General features: G+C 39.7%; 1 protein-coding gene across 1 annotated transcript in view; it reads right to left on the bottom strand.

The window, feature by feature from the left end:
- LHX6 (LIM homeobox 6) overlaps positions 1–21555 on the bottom strand; it is a 442140-nt gene that overhangs the window by 22160 nt on the left and 398425 nt on the right. Inside the window, exons 5-7 of the mRNA XM_086921086.1 lie at positions 20803–20903; positions 6532–6627; positions 4878–5049 (exon numbers count right to left, since the gene is read on the bottom strand). Coding sequence (XP_086777212.1) covers positions 4878–5049; positions 6532–6627; positions 20803–20903 — 369 coding nt within the window. The remainder of the gene's footprint in view (positions 1–4877; positions 5050–6531; positions 6628–20802; positions 20904–21555) is intronic.

Below are 21555 nucleotides of genomic sequence, written 5' to 3' on the forward strand. Positions count from 1 at the left end.
TTTAGTAATCAGACTGGAGGGTAATGTACACGATTAAGATATTTAAAATGCACGAGTCGGTGACAGCATTCTCCAAAATATTTCAGTGATATTTAAGCACAGATCCTCCTGCCAATCTCGGCAAGCCTTTGGGACTCCAGGCCGCCTAGCCTCCTGTAAGAAAGGCATATAGTTTTGTTGTGGCTCGTGCTGGTCTCGTCATTTGTATGAGATAAGTAAGGGCAGGCACTTCAGCCAGCTCCGCCAGTCTGTCACGCAGAAGACTCCTCGTCTCATGGCGAGCCTGAAAGTAGTGAAATTGTGCTAGCATAGAATGTGTGACATTCTGAACAATAACCTAGGACCAGTCTTGGAGTATGTTATTATCTAACAAAACCACCCAAATTCTGTATCGCAAGCTCACGAAAAGCCGCTGCCGCTGTTTGTTCCTGACCCAATGTAAACCACCCACACAAGTTTAATGGAAGTCGAGGGGAGTAAAGCAAGGTTGTCTGCTGCTTGGTCATCGATTTTTGGAATAAGTAGCGTGTAACATGAAATACTTGAGACATGCTGCATGCTTCTAATATCCCCAGGACAACATGATGCTGCCAATTTTGCCTTTGTATCCTAATGACCTCCAACCCACTCAGAACCCTCATCCACCGCTTCCTCCTTTATCAGGTCTATGGTTTTGTGTTCAGAGAGTTAATATACTAGCAGGCCCAAACCATACTAATGAAGCTAGACTTGTGTCAAGCCAGACTGTGTACTTTTTTCACCCCTTTCAAACGCCACCCATGGGATTCATACACCTTGCTTAGCTCATACACTCCAATATTAAAATTTTGCTTGGTACAGTACCAAATTAGTCAGTTGCATGCTTAGATTGGGGTATACCAAGTTTTGAGATTCATAGAAGCCAGTGTGATGCTTAATTCCATTTGAGGCAGAAAAACAAACATATGTTTGGTGTCATTTGAAGCCGTTGACAAATACTGTAAAGTAGATGAGTCGGAAACAAGAAAAAAACAGTTGCAGCTGGTAGGGAACAGTGCCAGGGTGGTTGGGGCAGAGTGGAGGGTTAGCAAAAAAAGAAAAAAAAAGACTTACCTGCTAGTCGCTGCCTCTCCTCCAGCCTCACTGTTTTCCTGGCAGCAACCAGGCTCCCAAACTCCCCCAGCCAATCATGACGCTGCTGTCACCAGCATGACAGCAGCATTGTGATTGATGTGAGCACTGTGGTTCGGCGCTCAGACAGGGTGTGGGAGCCTATGCATGTTCTCCACCTAGGCTGTGCAGAACATGCTAAGTACTCATGACGGTTTGGCCGCCCAAGACATCTGGCGAAACAGCCATGCGCACTGATGGTGCACAAACCACTCCTACCTCTGACGTCACGCGATCCCAGCACCACCCCTCCTTCACCTGGCTGCAAGCTCCATACTAAATATAGAATGATAACGTTCTGGTGTTATCATTTTATTTTTCCTTTGCACTTCTCAGAGAGCAGTGGGGCGATACTGCCTCTGGTGAAGACAAACGCTTTAATTTAGGAAGTTTTAAACCATGTCAGTATCACAGCCTAAAACTCAGGCTGTAATATCATGGTATGAGTTTTTTCCAGCAGATGGGAATTTAAAATCCTATCATAATAAAATTATAAACAAAATTAATTCCTCTTTTAATAAAATATGAACAAGAAATAAAAAAAAATATAACCATACTTTTTGCAGGTAATTTAGAGAACCATCTACATAGTCAGATTGGAGGGAGTTGTAATATCTAGATACAAAAGTAATTTTGCTTTAATAGTAATAATTAGTAGTATTTTAAGCAGGGTTGTGTGGTAATAGAACAGACAAATCTGTTTCTGGTAATTAGGGGCTAGATGTGAAACATATTTTTGCAGTTACAAACAGTCTGATTCACAGAATTCACAGTAATGCTGTTTGTAATTTACAAACACCAAATTGCATTCGGCAACTTGTTACGGAATCGCAGATTGGGTTTGCAAACAAATACAAACTGTCTATTTGGAAGGGGCGAGTCCAGGGCGCCCCTTCCAAATATGGAATCGGAATGGTCTGTACTAATGTTTTGTAACTGAATTGTGGTCCCAAAAACATTGCACTTTACCACTAATTAAAAGTTGGTGATAACCCATTAACAAATGAGAAGGGTTTCCCATGGGATGACTTCCACTTTGAGAATGTTTGAAAAAATATTTTTGAAGAGCAGGCAGGGGTCTCAAAGACTACAGGATGTGTTTGAAAAAAGTGGTTATTTTATTGAAAAGCAATCATAGACATGATGGTCTGCTGACCCGAGCAGGCCACTATCCCTGTGATGGCAGGGAATCCTAGGGGTCACAAATTGTGACCTACCTAATTAATATTTATGAGGTACATCTATTTGTGACCCACTACGAGTCGCTAATTTGGAAATCAGGGCCAGATTTTGCTCTGGTACATTAGTAGTAGCGCTTTCCAAATAGAGACTTGCAAAAAGTCGCTAATTCTAATATTTGTACATCTAGCTCTAAATGTCCCCATTCATATTGGCAAGATTATTCAGAATTGTTTTCAGCTAACTGATTCTCAAATTATATTAACGAGGCCCATAAAACAATAGGGGGCATATTATCAAGACAGACGATAAAATTATCGCTGTTTTAGCGGCAGAAAACTGCAGCTAAAACGGTGATAATGGGCTTGATAATATGCTCTATGGAATTCCAATTGAAGCCCATGTTAGATGTCCTTCACATTTAACATGGTCTTCAAATGGAATTCCATAGAGCATATTATCAAGCCCATTATTGCCGCTTTAGCGGCAGTTTTCTGCCGCTAAAATGGCAATATTTTATTGCCTGTCTTGATAATATGCCCCCGGGTTTTTAGTGGGAGTGAACTGTTATTTTGTCAAATGCAAAAGCTTCATGAAAGGGTTTCAATGCTTTTTTATTTGACTCGTGAGGGACATCTAGTAACGACTAGTTGAACTGCAGCTCTTTGTAGAATTATTTTGAGATTGGATACTATAATAATCCCTGCTCACTGCTAATCTTGTCCCATAATGCTTTGCAGGGCCTTTGGTTGGGATTTTATTTTGCCAATAACTGTGCTTGGGGTGGTCCTAAGAAGATGGGACCACCACCGAAGTTCAACAAGATGTGCTTTTTGTTTATGCTCTTTGTGTTCAAGGCATCTGCTTGGTCCTTCCCCTAGGTTAGGGGGGACCCCTACGTGATTAAGCACAGTCTTTGTACTGTGCTAAGTGCAACAGGGTTACTTGATTCTCTCCTATTTAAAGAAGTCAAAACTTTTCATTGAGCTACTCTAGTCCTCTCCTTGGTTCGAAATATTTGTTCCTTTGAGTGAATATTAACCTTAATTGCCACTAGGGCAAATCCTTCAAATAGAAAGAAGTAAGGATCAAAATTCAACATTATATAGTCACAGTCTTTTACTCCCCTGTAATCCAGATCCTTCATGGTGGTCTATCATGTGAGATGCAATATGGTTGTAAACTATGACTTGTCTAACTTCACTACTTACCAAAAATAAAATACCTTTAAGCATTCCGAAATGGAGCAAAACCTTCTTTGATCATTCATATGTACTCAATATTTCCAATGCCTACTTCGATCTGCATTAGACCACAATTTCAACTCGACCTCACCCTCACTTGGACGAACCGCTCCATTGTCAAATGCTAAGTCAACACACCAAAAGCCTACACACCCACTAACATCTGTCTACCCAATCGGAGCTGGAGCAAAATCTCGGAATCAGACTGGAACAATGCCTCCTGCATGAGCCAACTGAACCCCACAAACAACATCAACAATGACACTGACAACTTCATCAACAGGATCAAGAACTTTGCAGACTCCCTGGCACCTATCAAACTCAGCATACAGAGAAGAACCAACTAGCAAGCCAGCAGGTACACAGTGGACCTTTGTGACAACAAATGACACTGCAAACAGCTAGAGAGAATGTGGAGAGTCAGCTGCAAAACTACCGAAAGGACTACCTTCAAGGCAGCCCTAGGACAATACCACCAACAACTAAGAGACACCAAGAAAAAAGCGCTAACTCAATGCATCAAAGGAAGCTCCAACAGCAGCAAAGAAATCTCCTCGATCATCAAGGATTTCCCTAAACCTACACTACCTTTACTACTACTAAAGTGAGAAAAATCCTAATTTTAAGACTTTCGGTATTCACAGAAGGCATTTAGGAGTCCTAAAGTTAGGAGTCCTAACTTCTGTGAATACCGAAATGAGTAAGTTCATTCTGTGAATACCAAAAGTAGTAAGTGCATTCTGTGAATGCCAAAAGTAGTAAGTTCATTCTGTGAATACCAAAAGTAGTAAGTGCAATCTGTGAATACCAAAACAGTAGTACGTTTAGGATTGAGTCTTAAGTTCATTCTGTGAATCGGGCCCTACATTCTTCACTTACCGTGTCACGATTCGTACTTAAACCCACAGGCACATTTCTAATATGCATATATTTCCCCTATTTCTCTGCTAGAATGCAATTTAGAATTTAAATACACTTTCCAACTCTATGAAATTGAATCACGGTTAGAAAACCCTTTTTGGTCATTATTCGTAATCCATCTTCAAACAAGGACTGCAGGTAATATGTCAATATCATTTTTCAGCAGCAGTACTGAACTGCTGTTACAAAGGGATATCTACATAGGTTACTATGTTCACCAATCATGTTGAGTCACACAGCCATAGCTCCCCCAAAGCACTGCTCATGACCTCCATTATGTCACAGATGACATAACAAATGATACTAACAATTTCTTCACATGCGACATCACCATTGCCACTTACATTAAAGTGCTGACAACTGAAAGGACCTTAATGCACCTACTTTCTATATATCCGTGTAGTGTTACCATCCTGGCTCTGTCTGGGCTGCTAAAAGGGGAATAATGGATGTCATCGGACAGTGAAGATGGTATTCGGGACTGTGGTGGACCCTGCTGTACTGCATGCTGTGGAGTATGTTTTTTATGCCGGGCTCTGCAGTTCTGAAACCAAACCTACAAACACAGAAGAACAGTAAAAATCATTTCACTTGCACATCCAAGTTATTTTCTTTTTTACACTGAACTATCATTTTAGAAAGACTGTAACATTCCAAAGCACACAGCATAGCAACACTATGCTCTGCCAACATATACGTTCTGTGTTCAATTTATAGCTGTGTAAAATAATGCCAAGAAACTATATGGATACTTTCGTCCACATTTTTTATTTTGGGCTGGAAACAGTCACTGAGTCATATCACAAATATAAACACACTCAGATTATTGCAATTTCAAAAAGATACTGTATGGAGTACCATGATTTACTCCACATAAATATTGCCAAGAAACTATATAGATACTATCGACATTTTATTTTTTGGGGCTGGAAACCCTCAGTCATATCACAAATATAAACAAACTTGGCTTATTGCAATTTTAAAAATATACTATGTGGAGTACAATGATTTGCTCCACATTTTATTGACTATCAATTTATTTCATGTGTAAATAGTCACATATCAAAACTCTTCATTTCATCTGTTGGTCCTACACCAAGTTTAAAAACCCATGCTCCCAACCATTCTCTTATGAAAGTGTTTGCATGTTCTAAGCCTACAGTGGAGTTCTCATATTGAAATTAAAACTACAATGTAAAACAGTTATGGAAAAATGCTGACATTTATGGTGTATTTAATTACTGTGTAACCACAGTATGAATAATTATAATATTACCTATATTGTGATGATAATTCCACTGGAAGATTTTCATTCACAATTCGGGGGTCTTCTGTTATTGCCCAACATTAACCCAGGCCCTTAGGATTGTCATTAATTGCTTTGAAGGTGTAGCATACAAATAAGGACGTGTTTTAATGAGTTGAACACGGTTAAACAAAACCTTAGTAATTGCCTTTAAAAACATGGTTAGAATGACAATATAGTAACTAAACAAAATCAAAAATCCCCTCATATTGGACAGCTATGGTTGGCTGAGCAAACTACCATTCACACTTGTCCTCCCCCTTCAAACCATAATTCACACCCCCAAATTAAACAGAAATGACATCACATTATTTATAATTAACAGGATTTACCACTTAAACATATTTAAATAACAACACCACCCAAGCAAGGAAAGTAAACTGTATCATAGTGATGCCATGATAAATTCAATATCATGGTTATATATAATTTCACTAGTGATATCACTGATATCTTTTGTGATGCTAGTTGCGAAATAATGAGTGAGATCATCAGCATTGGATTTGAGATGCGAATTTTGGTTAAGAACCACTGCATCTTTCTCTCTCTTGCTTTCTCACTTCAGATAGCACCAATATGAGTCGACTATGCACATACTATAGTCAGGACATGTTGCAATGAAAAATATGTTCTTCACAATTTCAGACCATGAGAATTACAGATATTTTCTTGGAGAAAATTGATAACAGCAATAAATATAATTCAATCCATGTAGAATTATTCAATAATTACCTGTATTACTCTTCTACTCAGTCCAGTCATGTCTGCAAGTTTTTGAAGAGTTTGTGCATCAGGGTTGTTGTCCTGTGCAAACTGTGCCTGCATAACCTAGAATAGAAGTTGTTACAAAGATTACAGCCGCCATTAATTAAATCTGTCATAAAACAAGCAGGTTTTTTGACAAAAATGTGCCTAAAATATTAATTTTCCATGGCTCTAGTGATCCTTAACTGGTTAAAGCTAGTGTCCTTGTATCATGTCTCTATTCATGTTTTAATTTCGATTTTCAAAAATTGTTTTATTTACTTAGAGACTTAAGGGCTGATTTTGAGTTTGGTGGGCAGAGGTAAGTCCATACGTTGGGCAGAGTACTTTACTCTAAATCGGGTGGAAGGTGTTATGTGTGATCCTCCAATTGGCCATCAGAGTAATATGTTAGCAATGGAGCGCTCCGTTGCTGACATGCTTAAGTACCACCCAACTGTAAATCAGACAACGACTATACTTCAGCGCCTTTTTCTCAACAATCTCTGCTACCTCCTACAGTATGAAGACCTTTGTGACCCAATGATTTTAAGGAGGCGTCATAAGAGATACACTCTGTTCGGCCAACATATACTTTCTGTGTTCAATTTACAGCTGTGTAAAATAATGCCAAGAAACTATATGGATACTATCGCCAACATTTTTTATTTTGGGCTGGAAACAGTCATATCACAAATATAAACACACTCAGATCATTGCAATTTAAAAAAGCTACTATATGGAGTACCATGATTTACTCCACATAAATAATGCCAAGAAGCTATGTGGATACTATCGCCATTTTTTATTTTATTTTTGGCTGGAAACCCTCTATCATATCACAAATCTAAACAAACTTGGCCCATTGCAATTTTAAAAAGATACTATATGGAGTACAATGATTTGCTCCACATTTTATTAAATATCAATTTATTTCATGTGTACATAGTCACATATCAAACCTCTTCATTTCATGTCCTGGTGCAACACCAAGTTTAAAACCCCATGCTCCCAGCCATTCTCTTATGAAAGTGTTAGCGTGTTCTAAGACTACAGTAGAGTTCTCATATTTAAATTAAAACTACAATGTAAAGCAGTTATTGAAAAATGCTGACATTCATGGTGTCTGTAACCACAGTATGAATAATTATAATATTACCTATATTGTGATGATAATTCCACTGGAATTTAACGGAAATTGTTTGTAGTGACCAATAGTGATGAAGGAAACTTTATTAATTTCTGATCAGGGATCTGGATTACTGTCACACCTAGATGCTACCACATTCTAATATCCTGAGCATTACTGAAGAAATCAGGTTTACTATTGTTGGAAAAGTTACAAAGTTTATGATCTAATGTGCCATCCTCTGCATAACCAATCACAAGGTTCTAGAAGAAACACAGACTGTCTAAAACACTTTATCTCCCCTCAAATCCTCAGAATCCACCTTTATGGAAAGTATTTTATTCCTACTTTGACCCCCAATTCACCTACTTTCCTTACACCACAAAAAAAAGAAAGTGGGTATGGACATATTCTTCACAAATCCTTCTTGGCCATCTCTGCATATCATGATTTCCTCTGTGTCTTATTCCCTCCTAGAGAAGGTTGCCTTTGATCCTCCACCAGCCAGTATCCAGCAACTCAGCTGACCCAGATGGTGCATTCAATGAGGGAACTTGACCAGTTCAATTTGCTGATAAAGCTACATGTGCATGTGCTATATAAGTTATATACTACAATACAATACAATACTATACAATACAATACAATTCAATAAAATTCATTTAGCAATGTTCACATACATTTCTGAAGCATTTACATAATAAATGTCAGCTGCAGCTCAGTTGTATCAAAACATGACTTTAAAGGGACCACTATCATGGGGGGAGGATCATCCAATATTAACTGTTGTCACCCTCAGCCACCTACACTAGTAGAGATTCGCCAATCTTGGAAGTGGAGAGCAGGGAGTTCCATCAGCAGGGTGTTTCAGCTTTGAAAAATGCTCCACCGAGGTAGGAAAGACATATTTTTGTATAGGTGTACTTTATAAAAATGAGTCCCCCTCTTACTCACAGGTTGTACGGTGATGCTGAAAGATAAACAACCCCCAGCTTGATTGAAGGAGACTCCAACAGTCCTCCCCCCAAAACCATGTGCAGGAAGTTTACTGGTTGCTCACAAAGTTATGTCATCACACTGCTGTGAGGTATAATGCACAGACCCAAGAGGGAGAAATATGTCCAAAAGTGGTGTGTACAGTTCCTTCAACTAAAATACTTATAGTTGCCTTTGGGTAATAAAAATAAAAGGGGTCATTGCGAGTGTGGTTGATGCCCGACATAAACCAATGGATGTTCCATATCCTGCACACTCATCATTCCCGCACCCCATTTGAAGGAAGGGAACCAATTGTAATTTTCCAATTTAGGAGTCTCAGTTGGCTCCCTCAATGAAACATAACAAGTGGCAAATATGCCACAGGGCTGTTGGCCTGCGCATATTGGAAGGCCTGTTCTGAATAGGTCAGAAATTCAAACGCTTATGTTTTTGACCTATGGCTACCATGCAAGCCCTGGTGGCCCCAGGCAAGAAAAATCAACAATGACTACCACACGTTGAGAAGAAATTCCCAGGTCATAATGTATATTGTTTTTTTGCTTAACAAAAACAAACCGCTTTTTTGGGTAGAAACAGGGCATACATGCCCCACCAGAGCATCGGGGAACTCTAAATTTGATGGGTAACAACTGTGGTATTGGTAGTGGTGGGGCGAAACTACTCTAGCAGTTTAGTGGCCCATTTGATAAACTTAATATGACTTCATGAAGGAATAACTACAAAAAACAATGTAATTCTCTGTCTGAGCTGGATATGCAGGAAGACAATCCGCCTCGGTTCTTAGAATAGTCATTTAGGGTCTATGGTCTAAAGGTTCTGGTCCTGGTTCCTGAATACTGATTCGAAAGTAGAGCTCTGTATTTTTATTTTTATTCATCAAGCACTGACACAGTTTCATCACTTTCATAGTTGACAACTCCTTTTTCACTATCCAAATGTAAGTGGTGAGTCCAATAAAGGACCAAATGTTTGACCTCTGTTTTGACGACAGAACGAAGGTCTAATACACAATGTGGGCATAGCCACATTCTTGAGTTATAATCAAAAGAGGAATGTTTCCCTTTCAAAGAGCGGGCAGCAAAACTTTCCAAATGGAAATTGAATGGTCAGCCTTCTACAATATTTTACCCATACTGGTTCTTTGGAAAGTTGAACAATCAGCATGAGCTATTCAGTGGAAGCTGCATTGACCAGAATATGTAAAAGCCCACATTTGAACATGAGACTTGGATCAATCCTGTTCTGATTAATCTTAAGTCTGCTGACGTCAGGTTGGAAAATTAACATTCTTAGTCCTAATAAAACCCTTCCTTCAACACCCCTTTTAACAACTTCTAATAAAGTATGGGAGTCTTTGCACCCTTTGTCATTGTTACTGCGGGATTAACCTTTAACACCATGATGTAGCCAAGTTTCTATGAAATTTAGGAATTTGAGCATCTCTGGAGTCCATGGCTGACAGTTGCTGCTTTGGAGCTGCTGTAGCTGGTTGTACCTTGGGTCACCTTAAAGATACTTTCTTCAGGCACTGTTTCACCCCTTCATTGGCATGCTAACATTATTGCAACAATTAACGCAGGAAGATACCTTGTCTCATGTGCCTTCTTGTCTGTCAGCTTCCCTGTAATCAAGTGAAGAGATGGCCCAATTTCTGTTTCCATGCTTTATTTGCTTGGACTCTCCACCACCTTTCTCCATCTTTCTTCCATTTTCCTTCTTATTACCTTTACCCCTCTTACTGGGCCATGTGGTCTGTAGTGAGCTCTTTTTACCTTCCTCCTCAGTGTTGTCTTCCTGTTCAGGTTGTACTGGAAATGGAAGACATGCTTCCAGAACACATCTCTTCACACAAATCCTTCCTCCCGTCTCTTTAACAATAAATTATATTTGTATTCCTTATCTGTGTGCTCCTTTACATTCCAGACCCACAATTTGAAACCAGTTCCATAGATTTTTCAGCAATTTAGGCATGGCTAGATGAACGTTCATCAACTTGGTCTTTGGCCAAAACAAGCATTCCTCAGCCAGCATTTTCCAATGTGGTGTTCTGCAATTTATTCATAGGGACAATACAATCCTAGCCAACATAGACATTATGGTTCACTGATAGAATATCGATTCCCAAAATATCCCCATACACAAATGTTGGTGCAAAAATATCAATGTCAAAAATATAGACATCCTATATTTAAAATTGTAAGTACAAAAATATCGGAACAATAATATTGATGTAAAAAATATAGATGTACAAAATATCGATTTATTTACTTAAATAAAAATTTATGTTAACTATATTAAATAATAAAATTAACTTTTAAAAAAGATTATGTAGATGTAATATACATTTTAACAAATAAAATTAAATACATTTGATTTAAAACATTTAAACATACATATATAAAATGTAATATATATATTTCCTTTAAAACAATTAATAACCTATTCATTTTAATTTATTTTATAATTGAATAAATATATACAAATTTACAAATAAATATATATACATTTGCATACACTTATAATATAAAATCTAATTAAAAAACATTATATTATAAATTAAAACATTGATATATTTAATAGTCTCTAAAATTAAATGTTGCACTCCATTGAGTGCAACAGTAGGGAAAGTGTTGGATAACGGAGGGGTAGAAATTACTATTCCCACACCAGGGAGTGCAACAGTAGGGAAAGTGTTGGATAGTGGAGGGGTAACAATAACTATTCCCACCCCAGTGGCTGCAACAGTAGGGAAAGTGTTGCATAGCGGATGGGTAAAACTTACTATTCCCACTCCAGTGAGTGCAACAGTAGGGAAAGTGTTGGATAGCGAAGGGGTAAAACTTCATATTCCCACTCCAGTAAGTACAATAGTAAAGAAAATGTTGGATAGTGGAGGGGTAAAAAATACTTGTCCCACTCCAGTGAGTGCTACAGTAGGGAAAGTGTTGGTTAGCGGAGGGGTAAAACCTAATATTCACACTCCAGTGAGTGCAACAGTAGGGAAAGTGTTGGTTAGCGGAGGGGTAAAACCTAATATTCACACTCCAGTGAGTGCAACAGTAGGGAAAGTGTTGGATAGCGTAGGGGTAAAAATTACTATTCCCACTACAGTGGGTGGAACAGTAGGGAAATTGTTGGATAGCGGAGGGGTAAAGGTACAATTCCCACTCCAGTTAGTGTAACTGTAGGGAGAGTATTGGATGCTGGAGGGATACAAAATTCTATTCCTTCTCCAGTAAGTGTAACACTAGGAAAGTGTTGGATAGAGGAGGAGTAAAAATTACTATTCCCACTCCAGTTTGTGCAACAGTAGGGAAAGTGTTGGATAGCTGAGGGGTAACAATGTATATTTCCATTGGAGTCAGTCCAAAATAAAAACAAACACATTAACAACACAATAGATTTTAAAAAATAAAACATATATAAAAGTTTTAAATATTAAAAAAGATAGAAACAGATTAGAATGATGCAAAGATCTAACAAATACCTAAAAAGATTATTTGAAATAATTCAAAAATAATTTAAAAATAAAAAAAAACTATTTTTAATAGATTTTTTTATGAAAAATCATGTAACATTTTTTATTTCCTACCCTATAACACCACAAAAACTCACAACCCACATTTAATTTTTTTTAAATGTAACGCCATAATTAACATAATTAATTATCAATTGAACAAATATATTTTTTAAACAAATGAAAATTAATTTTCTCCCCAAACCTTACCCCTATAAAAACAAAACACACACAAATAATAACAATAACAATAATAACAATAAACACTTACCATAAATAGTTATCAATTGATAAATTAATATTAGTAATCAACTAATGAATAATTATTAAACATAAATTACTTTCCACCCTCTACCCCTGGGGTCTCCAACCCGGTCCTGGAGGGCCGGATCCATGCCAGATTTTTTGGATATACCCATTGCGATACATGTAGTAATTTTAAAAATCTGGCATGGATCCGGCCCTCCAGGACCGGTTTGGAGACCCCTGCTCTACCCCAATAAACACCACAACCCACACCTAAAAATCATTACACAATTTCCATAACTAAGTTTACATTAATAAATTAATATCAATTAACAACTTATTAAATGTTTTAAAATAATTTACTTCCCAACCTTTACCACTATAAACCCCACAACTTACATCAAAAATAATTACACAATTGCCATATTTTAATTTTAATTAACTAATTAGCATTAATTAACAAACAATTATTTATAAATAAATTACTTCCCACCCTATTCTCCCATAAACCCCACCACCCACTTTTAAAAAAATGACTGCGTCGTTCATTACAATCTGGAGCCTGGCCAGAAGTTTTTTTGGTAGACCATAGTATAGAGAGTTGCCATAATCGAGACACGACAAAATCAGAGCTGAAACTGCCAGTCTAAGGGTGACAAAGGACAACAGTGGAGACAGTTTCCGAAGCTGACGCATTAGACCGACACTGGTTCCGACCACAGCTGACACCTGTTGTGTCATGGATAACAAGGCATCAATTTTGATACCAAGGCTTTTCACAGCCTCGGCAGATTCGGGAAAGGGCCCCAGTTCTGAAGGCCAGAACAGATCATTCCAGGGGTTTGAGGCTGTGGTGACCGCCAAAACCTCGGTTTTGTTAGGGTTTATTTTTAACGAATTGACCGACATCCAGTTGATGGTGAACTTGAGAATATCTTGCATTCTCAAGTGAGCCCTAGGTGAGTGGTCAATCTGGATCAGAATTTGAGTGTCGTCTGCATAGTTATATGAAGGTTTTTTCTTCAGAGGTCTAACAATGGCCTGTTTCCATTTCTTAGGAACTGGAAGGAGTGGGAAATAAGATCTGTGATGTACGGTAGGATTATGTCCATCCCTTCCATCATTTTGTCAGGTCGTGCCGGGTCTCTAGGAGAGCCGGATTTTATTCCTTTTACTGTGGCTTTTAGATCCTCACTTTCCTGTATTCTAAAAACATCCTGCATTACTCTTACAGAGTTCACAGTTTTGACAGCAGGTCAATCAATCAATCAATACATTTATAGAGCGTGATACTCACCCGTGAGGGTCTCAGGGCGCTGAAGGGAGGGGGGGTGCTGCTACTGCTCGAAAAGCCAGGTCTTGAGGTGTTTCCTGAAGGTGAGATGGTCCTGGGTCAGTTGCAGGTGGGTGGGGAGGGAGTTCCAAGTCTTGGTGGCCAGGTAGACGAATGATCTTCCTCCGGTGGTGGTTCTGCGAATCCGTGGGGCGGTGGCGAGGCTGGCGGAGCAGAGCTGGCAGGTCGGAGTGTAGAACGTGAGGCGGTTGTTGAGGTATTCGGGGCCCCTGTCGTGGAGCGCTTTGTGTGCGTTGGTGAGGAGCCTGAACGTGATCCTTTAGCTGACGGTGAGCCAGTGCAGGTTTCTCAGGTGATCAGATATGTGGCTGTAGTGAGGGATGTCGAGGATGAGTCGTGCGGAGGCGTTCTGTATGCGCTGAAGTCTTTTCTGAAGTTTGGCTGTGGTTCCTGCGTATAGGGCGTTCCCATAGTCCAGTCGGCTCGTGACGAGGGCCTGGGTGACCATCTTTCTGGTTCCGGTGGGGATCCACCGGAAGATTTTTCGGAGCATGCGCTGGGTGTTGAAGCATGAGGATGAGATGGCATTGACTTGCTTGGTCATCATGAGGGAGGAGTCCAGGATGAATCCCAGGTTGCGTGTGTGGTCCGTGGGTGTTGGTGCGGCGCCCACCACTGTGGGCCACCAGGAGTCGTCCCAGGCGGATGGGGACTGTCCGAGGATGAGGACCTCCATCTTGTCTGAGTTCAGTTTCAGACGACTGAGCTTCATCCATTCTGCAACGTCTTTCATTCCTTCCTGGAGGTTGGTTTTGGCGGTGGATGGGTCTTTGGTGAGGGAGAGTATCAGCTGGGTGTCGTCGGCGTAGGAGAGGATGTTGAGGTTGTGTTTGCATGCGATGGCGACGAGGGGGCTCATATAGATATTGAAGAGGGTTGGGCTGAGTGAGGAGCCTTGGGGTACGCCGCAAATGATCTCGGTGGCCGCAGTGATGGTGCCAAGTCGCGCCTCTGTAGAGAAGGTCTCATATATGTTTGTTACTTTGTCAGCGAAGAATTCCGCTATCTCATTGCAGATCTCTTTCTTGGCTGGGATATCATCTTTCTTCACTTCTTGGTTTTTGAGAGATTTTTGAATTATGAACATTTCTTTATGTGAGTTATTAGCTTGGTCTATTTTATCTGTATAGAATTCACATCTGATTTTTTTTTATCAGTGAGTGATAGGCTTTCAGTTCTTTTTTATAGTCTTCTTTGGCTTTATTGCAGTAATTTTTTCTCCAGATTCTGATTTCCTACATGATTTCCAAGCCTTCCTTACCTCCTCATTATACCAGGGTGCTGTTGTCCTTGGCCTTTAAGGGATTCTCATGCTCCAGGGTGCTACCTTATCTAGTGCATCCGTGATCCATGTCTCTGTCTGGTCATTGGCGATGTTAATGTCATTATCCAACCTTGGCTTCAGCTCCTTTAAAGCTTGTGTAAATGAGGTGGCGTTAAATTTATTCCATTTTCTGGTGGTTATTGCCTCCCTGTGATATTGCGCCTTCATCCTCTGAGATGGCACAGTAAATGGGACCAAATAGGGATCTGACCATGGAACTGGCCATTGTGCCTCTATTTCTATCTTATTGCAATTAGTAAAGATAGGGTCTAAAATGTGGCCCCCCTGATGACTTTGAGAATTTACTTTTTGCGCCAGATGTAGTGAGAGAAGGTTCTTACAGATAGCCCTTAATTCTTGGTTTTCTGTGTCATCAAAGTGTATGTTTAGGTCCCCTAGTACGATAACATTGTTGTATCTCAGTGCAGGATGTGCTATCTTGTCCTCCAAACTTGTCATAAATTTTGTTGTTTGGCCGGGAGGGCGATATATAAGGAATCCCGCTAAGGTGTTATCCTCTGTTATTGACATCGTAAAGAAGAAAGACTCACAGTTCTCTAGACCAGTTTGTTGTACCTCACATTTCATCTCGTCTTTTGGATTATGGCAATTCCCCCACCTCTTTGGCCTATCCTGTCTTGCCTGACTAGGCAGTAGTTGTTAGGGATGGCGTCTATCACATCAGGTATTGAGTTCTCATTAAGCCATTTTTCGGTTAGAAATAAGGTGTCCAGAGATTTTTCCCTGAGTAGATCGTGTATCTCATACTTATGTTTGGCCATAGACCTGCAATTTAGTAGTGCTAGCTGTATTTTTTAACTCCCTAGTGGTGTATGTTCTACAGGTGAGTGTTGTATTGCAGTGCCTACATGTTCGTGCCATGTTCTCTACATAGATTTTATGTCTACATGTATTACTAATGGGTTTATTTAGTTCTAATAGTGCTTCTTTCGAGTACTTATCCTCTATAAGGTCCTCTTGAAAACAAGGTTCCTGGCCCCTGGTCCCGGCCGGTCGCGGACGGGCGAAGATGGGAGCGGCACACAGGCTGCGCGGACGCGGGCACATTGATTTAAATAGGTGGGGAACATCGAGGCGGAAAGAGCAACTCTGCCTGCTAGACCGGATGCGACACGCTCTGCTCCGCCCTCCAAACACACGGCACCCAGCCGGGGTGGACCGGGGCTGGCAGGCAAATGCAGGTGAGTGAAACACTTCCCCGCCTTATGTTGTGTAACAAAAGCTCAGTGTCGAGAAGCTAGTGCAATTTAAAAACATTCAGACCAAGTTTAAAACCAGTTAGAACAAAACAAATATTTCACAGACATTAGCGCACACTCAGTCTCACCTCGAGTAATACATATTTGAAAATAAAATAACTCCCACAATTAACACTATAAAATATAAATTAAATATCTATTAAAAAATGGGAAAAAGTATACATTTATTATAATTAAATTACTTCCCACCCTTTTCCTCTATAAACCCAAAACCCGCTCCTGAAAAAATTACAAAATTAACATAATTACCAATTAATTAATTGAAAATAATGAACAACGACTTATTAAATAAATAATAATAAATTAATTTCCACAATTGACACTATTAAATCTAAACTAAATAAATACTAATACATAAAACATTATAATTAATTTATTATAATTAAATTACTTCCCACCCTGTTCCCCTATAAACTCAAAACCCGCTCCTACAAAAAAAGACACAATTAAGATAATTGACAATTAATTAATTAGAAATAATTAACAAAGAGTTAATAAATAATTAATAATAAAATAATTCCCACAATTAACACTATAAAATCTAAATTAAATAAATTATTAATTCATTATAATTAAATTACTTCGCACACTATTCACCTATAAACCCACAACCCGCTAAAGAACTTAAAAAAGCAACATTTAATTAAGATAAAATGAATAACTACTAAAAATTCAAAACATATATTAAAAAAAATAATAAATTGTTATACAAAAAAAAGATCACATACTTTTAAAATACATACTAAAAGACATACCACTAATTAAAACATCAATATTTTAAACAACTATGGGGCTCATTAGGATGACGGGCGGACTTAGTCCGCCCACCATCTTATTGGTTATTGGGACTGCCCGCCATAAGGGCGGGGATCCCGTGGGGGGTATTAGGATGCACCCCCACTGTGGCGGGCGCATCCTGCATTTTTAGCATTGTGGCGGGGGGTGCTCTCAGCACCGCCCGCCACAATGCTAAAAATGGAAGTATGCATTTGCATAAACAAAGCGGCAGGCACCATGTTGTGCCTGTCGCTTTGTTTATGCAAATGCAGGGGGTACCACAGGTACCCCCGTGTGCACCCCCACCTCTCCTTCACTCTGGGGGTCCGCAGGATGCCCCCAAAGTGAAGACCACATGCCGATGCCACCACGGAAAGGCATCTGAAAAAGCCCATCTTAATATGGCTGGCGGTGTCTATTAGACACCGCCACCATTTTGGACCTTTTCCGCCCCGGTCGCAAAGCGACCGGGGAGGAAAAGCGCAGACGGTCTTTCCGTCCGCCGCAGTCCCACCCCGCCATGGCGGGGGGTCATTTGGGTGAGGATGGCGGGTGGATTGCCCCTGCCAGCCTGGCGGGGGCAATCAGCCCGCCATCCTAAAATGGGCCCCTATATTTTTGCAAATGATATTAACAACTTTGATATTTCTAAAAATTATATTTCTTACCTGCAAGTCGATATTCTTGACCACGATATTCTTCCTTTCAATATTGCTGTATCACAATATTTAAAACTCGATATTTGTGCATGGCGATATTCTGTCTGTGCACCAGACACTATCTGCTCTTGCTGATTCTGCCAAACAATATGCTGTGTGATTGTAGAATTTGTGAAATTATATTACTGATGATTTCATAGAATATTTTGGAGTGTTTGTGGCTTTGCACAAAAAATCCTCAGTATATTCTGGGGAATCAGTACCGTCATTTCACAAGTGCTCCTTCCAAAAAGGTATTTGTTTCCGAACTCTCTAACACTCTACTGTAAGCATTAGCTCAATATTGAGTTATATATCTCCTGAGAGTTCCTCACTCAAAACACCAGCCCATAACATACAGTGGTCCTCCACATAGAAACCAAAAGACACACAATTGATGGACGGAATGCAGAACAAATCAAAACATTCACCCCCAAGTTAAGAGATCTGGGTTAAATCCATCATTCTTTTGCTCACCATGCCACCCAAGTTTAGCCCTGGCCATATGCAAATCAGTCTTGACCCTTTGCCTCATGGGAACAGTCCAGCCCCAACTGCCAAACAAGCATCCTAGGACCGGATTTAGGCTGGACTGTTCCCATTGGGTGCAGGGTTAAGACTGATTTGCTTATGGCTCGGTTCAAACTGGAATGGCTTGGGGGGCAAAAAACGATGGATTTAGGCATAGACCTGTGTACTGGGGTGAATGTATGAAATTTTTCTGCATTCTGTCCATCAATTGTTCTTTTTGCATTTGTCACCCCGAGTGGCACGGGTATGCCCAGATATGGGTCCCGTGCTCTCCATGCCACTGGAGTCAAGCTATCCTGGCTGGTGAGTGGTGAAACCCCAAACCTGCTCCTAGAATGCTTGTTTCCATTCCAGGGAAGACCTGGCCTGCCAGTTCGGGCTGGTCTGTTCCCATTGGGTGCAGGGTCAAGACTGATTTGCATACGGCTGGGATCAAACTGGAATGGCATGGGGAGCAAAAACTGATGGATTTAGGCCCAGATCGCTGTACTGGGGTGAATGTATGACATTGTTCTGCATTCTGTCCATCAATTGTTCTTTTTGCATTTGTCACCCCGAGTGGGACAGGTATGACCAGATGTGGATCCCGTGCTCTCCATGCCACTGGAGTCAAGCTATCCTGGCTAATGAGGGGTGAAACACCGAAACTAGTCCTAGAATACTTCTTTAATATAGTCCAGGGAGGACCTGTTCTGGCAGTTCGGGCTGGACTGTTCGCATTGGGTGCAGGGTCAAGACTGATTTGAATATTGCTGGGTTCAAACTGGAATGGCATGGGGAGCAAAACAATGATGGATTTAGGCCCAGATATCTGTACTGGGGTGAATATATGACATTGTTCTGCATTCTGTCCATCAATTGTTCTTCCTCCACATACAGACAGACATTTGAAGGGAGCTGAGGTACACCTATTACTACTACCATGATCTTCCATAAACCTCCACAACCACAAAAGTAATTGAAATTACTGAAGATTTATCAAAAGTCCCTGTTTCAAAATGAAATCCTTTGAATGTTGACTTCTGACCATCTCTTTTGGTCTGGTTGTAGATGCACGAGAATAAAGATGGGTATCGCCATCTTCATCCTGATGGAACTAAACATAGATTCTCCATGGTTGTAGCTCCTCGTCTGTAGCCCCATAAGGCTACAAGCCCAGGGAGGCTTCTCACCACTACAGTCTAGTGATCCATGCAAACAGCCTCAGTGATTATGTTGCCATCCAGTACGGCAATGGGATCTCTAAATATTACATACAGTACCACATGTGGCTCCTTCTCCTAACACCAACTTCTAAACCCCACTTATTTTTTTCTTCGTACAAGTCCACTTATTGGAGGTTGACAGGAATAACTTGCTAGGTATCATGCATGTATCCTTCTCATTTTTCAATCTCTGAGAGAAAGATGAGTGTTTGGTTTACTTGTGCTATATTATGTATCTCCTGTGAGGTAAGACTATGCATTAAACAAACTCTTTGCAATTCACTATGGTAAGTATACCTAGAAGTCTTTCTGCTCTTGTTTTACAATAAACTCCTGTCCACATTTAGAGATGGTGCCATAACACGGGGATATGAGGTCTCTGGCTACCACATGATCAGTAAATCTTGAAAACAAACATTGCTTTTGAAAATGGGGAATTCAAAGATTGCTTGAGAGCAGTTTGCATTAGACTTTGATCGCAGTATGCATCAGCCAAAAACAACAGTCAGTGAACATCTCATGCAGTTGAACTCACGACTCATACTGTCACAGTCTGTTTAAACAACCATAGCTCAAGGCTCATTGTCCTCCCGTGTCCTTTTTTAATAGCCATCAGTCTTAATCCCGTATTGATAAAGTTCAGGTAAAATTGGTTTAGTGGTATTACAATTTTGAGCATCCATCTTGACTGTATTTAAAAGGCACCTGGCCAAGTTGTCGAATAACCAACAGCTGCCCGCTCACTACTGGTCATCTTTGGTAATTTTTGCATCACTTTTCTAGCAGCGGAAGACAATCAGAGATATCTGTGCAAATTACCAGGAGATGCTTGGTATTACTATCACACTTCTCAGTATTTTAAGGAATGTTTTTAAAGTCTGAAAAGTAGAAATAATCACTAGTAGCTCGGAAACTCAAGATAGTGTCTATCCTTGAGCAATATCTAAATAATCCCCTTGTTCTCTAATGACACCTTGAAGTCATGAAGAAAATGAACTATATGATGACCTTAGCTTAATAAGTTTTTAACCATTGTTATACCATGAAATATTCACTAATAGGCAAACGTAACGATAGCCCAGGTGGAAAGTGGCATGTTAACACTATAACAATTCCATTATTAGAATCAGATTAGGAATATGCTACTTGTTTCAGCACACACACCACATTAATGAATTCAAGATATTATTGTTGGGTACCTGCAGTTGTTCTGCTGTAAATGAAGTTCTTGCTCTTTTTGCTGGTTTCGGTTGACTGTCCTGTTCTGATGGAACAGCTCCTTCTAATGTAATGCCGTTACCTGTAAAACAAGTAAATTATGATTCTTGTGCAAATCGTTTATGCTTCTAGATATAATCAATTGCTTGAAGCGCCACTGAATGTTATACAACTATCAAGATTTTTCTTTCAGCAGAGATGTCCTGCTCAACTCCAGCAGGAGAGGATCATGTCAGATTTTCAGGAATACCACTGACCACATAAAATATTTCAATTTAGAATTATTATATGTACATTTTTCTTGTGTGGCTATCCAGAAAATCTGTCATGAATGTACATTCTTGGACCTAAGTAAGACTCCCCTGCAATAATTAGCTGAAAACACAGACTTAAGTCTTTACTGTGTAGAAATGGACCAGAAATATGCAAATTCAAAATGCATCGATCTCAAATCATTGTAAATATTAGCATTTGTCTAAATATAGACCTGGCAAGCATGTACTCCTTAAGAAACAGGCTGTTGCCTATGGATTTGTTTGTAAATCAGGTTTATACTGGTTCAAAAGGCACAGTTAACTATTGTGTGCTTATTACTTGGTTACAACTATTTGAAAGAAAAAATTTGCAATGGGTTACCATTGTATTAATGTAAGTGTGACCTTATTTTATATTAACGTTTACAACCACCAGGCATAGTTCTCAGTTACGAGGTATTATCTATCAAAGTGAAAAAA

The sequence above is a fragment of the Lissotriton vulgaris genome, chromosome 5, assembly GCF_964263255.1.
Source record: "Lissotriton vulgaris chromosome 5, aLisVul1.2, whole genome shotgun sequence".
Lineage (NCBI taxonomy): Eukaryota > Metazoa > Chordata > Amphibia > Caudata > Salamandridae > Lissotriton > Lissotriton vulgaris.